Source organism: Alligator sinensis, unplaced genomic scaffold (assembly GCF_000455745.1).
Source record: "Alligator sinensis unplaced genomic scaffold, ASM45574v1 scaffold254_2, whole genome shotgun sequence".
In the NCBI taxonomy this organism is placed as follows: Eukaryota; Metazoa; Chordata; order Crocodylia; family Alligatoridae; genus Alligator; species Alligator sinensis.
In genome coordinates, this window is record NW_005842396.1 from 126,186 (window position 1) to 128,550 (window position 2,365).

General features: G+C 39.5%; 1 protein-coding gene across 1 annotated transcript in view; it reads left to right on the top strand.

Moving 5' to 3' along the window:
- LOC102372318 (TCR gamma alternate reading frame protein) overlaps positions 1–2,365 on the top strand; it is a 29,072-nt gene that overhangs the window by 25,278 nt on the left and 1,429 nt on the right. The window contains exon 6 of the mRNA XM_025211241.1: positions 1,610–1,915. Within this exon, the coding sequence (XP_025067026.1) occupies positions 1,610–1,915 (306 nt within the window). The remainder of the gene's footprint in view (positions 1–1,609; positions 1,916–2,365) is intronic.

The following is a 2,365-nucleotide window of genomic DNA, read 5'->3' on the forward strand; positions in this document are numbered from 1 at the left end:
ATGACCCCAGCTAGATACTCATCTAACCTCCTCTTGAAGACCCCCAGGGTAGGGGAGAGCACCACCTCCCCTGGGAGCCCATTCCAGACCTTGGCCACTCTAACTGTGAAGAAGTTTTTCCTAATGTCCAATCTAAATCTGCTCTCTGCTAGCTTGTGGCCATTATTTCTTGTAACCCCCGGGGGCGCCTTGGTGAATAAATCCTCACCAATTCCCTTCTGTGCCCCCGTGATGAACTTATAGGCAGCCACAAGGTCGCCTCTCAACCTTCTCTTGCGGAGGCTGAATAGATCCAGTTTCTCTAGTCTCTCCTCGTAGGGCTTGGTCTGTAGGCCCTTAACCATACGAGTGGCCCTTCTCTGAACCCTCTCCAGGTTATCCACATCCCTCTGGAAGTGCGGCGCCCAGAATTGCACGTAGTACTCCAACTGCGGTCTGACCAGCGCCCGATAGAGGGGAAGTATCACCTCCTTGGACCTATTCGTCATGCATCTACTGATGCACGATAAAGTGGCATTGGCTTTTTTGATGGCTTCGTCACACTGCCGACTCATGTTCATCTTGGAGTCCACTAGGAAGACTCAAAGACATAAAGACTGCTTTTCTAACTTTCTTCTTAAAGTTGCAAACCTGTTTGTCAATAAAGAACAAACACAGTTTTTCAGGAGATAAATTTGTCCTGGACCATTCTAGAGAATTTTGGAGAGAAACCTTTCAGATCTTGCTTTCAAAAATCATTTTTATTCAAGTATTAGTTACATTTTTAAAAATCTCAAGGGTACATTTATGCCTTCCAAAATGTTCCTTTAAGTTACTGAATTTTCCCTGGCAAAGGCATAAGAATTGAAGATAGTCTGGGATGTTAATGCTATCTTAACTGATTTCCTCAATATTTATTACCTTATTAGAAAATGCAATTAAACATTCTGAACTGTCAATTAGTGTTTTGTTTTGGTTTTGTGCAGTAGATAGTATCAAGATGTAATCTGAACACTCTCAAGACTACCAAACTGTCTGCTCGTTCTATAAATCGAAGGCATGCATTTTAAGAAAGTCTGAGCAAACCCTTTCACAAGTTTGCAAGTGTGACCAAGCCAATGAAAAGTATCTATTATTTTCCATCTTCTCCATGTTCAGCTCTTTTAGGCAATCATGCATCTGATTTGAAATGAAGCAGAAATGACAACTGAATTATCAAAAAGTGTTTAATATACCATGAGTTTCAAAACCAAGTTGAGACACACAATTTCTTCAGTTCCACAAGAAATTACTTTCAACTCAAACATAGGAATCATTACAATTCACATATCCAAGTCCTTAGTTAGTCATACATGAACAATTTTATTCCTATCGGCAGTGCTGAATAAATGATTATAACATTTATAGACTCCATACAATTAAAATGTATTTTTGACAGATAAAATGAAAGATAGGATAAACCTATTTTGCTGATGCTAAGCATTGAGGGCTATGTGTTTTAAAGTAATTTGGGGAAACTAGATGCGAGATGTTGCTTCTCAGTGAATTCTATACGTATTATTTTCAAAAGCACAGCAGTCTATTTTGAATATGCTTAATTTACAAACAACTTCTCTCCCTCCAAAACCAGATAAAGCAGCAACAGTTAAAGCACAAGACGAGATGCTGTATCACACGGAGAACTCAAAGGAAACATATGTTTGCCTCGTTCATAATTTTTTCCCGAATGTTATTCGGATGTATTGGGAAGATAAAGAGGGAAAGAAAATATCAGATAATGTAGTACAGGGAGAAGTTTGGCCACCTCAGGAGGATGCAGACTCATACTCAGTCAGCAGCTGGCTGACTGTAAATAAGGAAATCAACAAGGAATATATTTGCTCGTATGAGCGCGAAGGATCTGCCAAAAAAACCTTTCGTGCTGAACGCCCAACAGGTATATCCTACATTGCTAAAACTGTCTATATAGTTTAAAGATTTCAATTTTTCTTTACAATAATTTTGTATGTGTGTAATATATTATTGTTCCTAAAAGATAATGGAGTTATGCCAAATTTACCAATAGGAAAACTGTCCCTAAAGCACCTTACACAACAGAGCAGTTTGGCACATGCAGAAGCAGTTTCTCTAGCAGCTTGCTAGTAATCATTTATGTGACTTACAAAGGCCTAAGACATAAGTGAGCACCACATGGGCACAGAGGACTACACTGTTGGATTTGATACAATAGGGTCTAAAAAAAACACCTGCTTACCTGTACCCATTTGCATGTACATTTTCTATGTTTACCTCTGCATGTAAATACTTTCTAGGATAAATATATACACTGGAGAGGAAATATGGAAGCAGCAGGGGGTGGGGGGAGGTGGGGGCAGAAGGGGGAAAG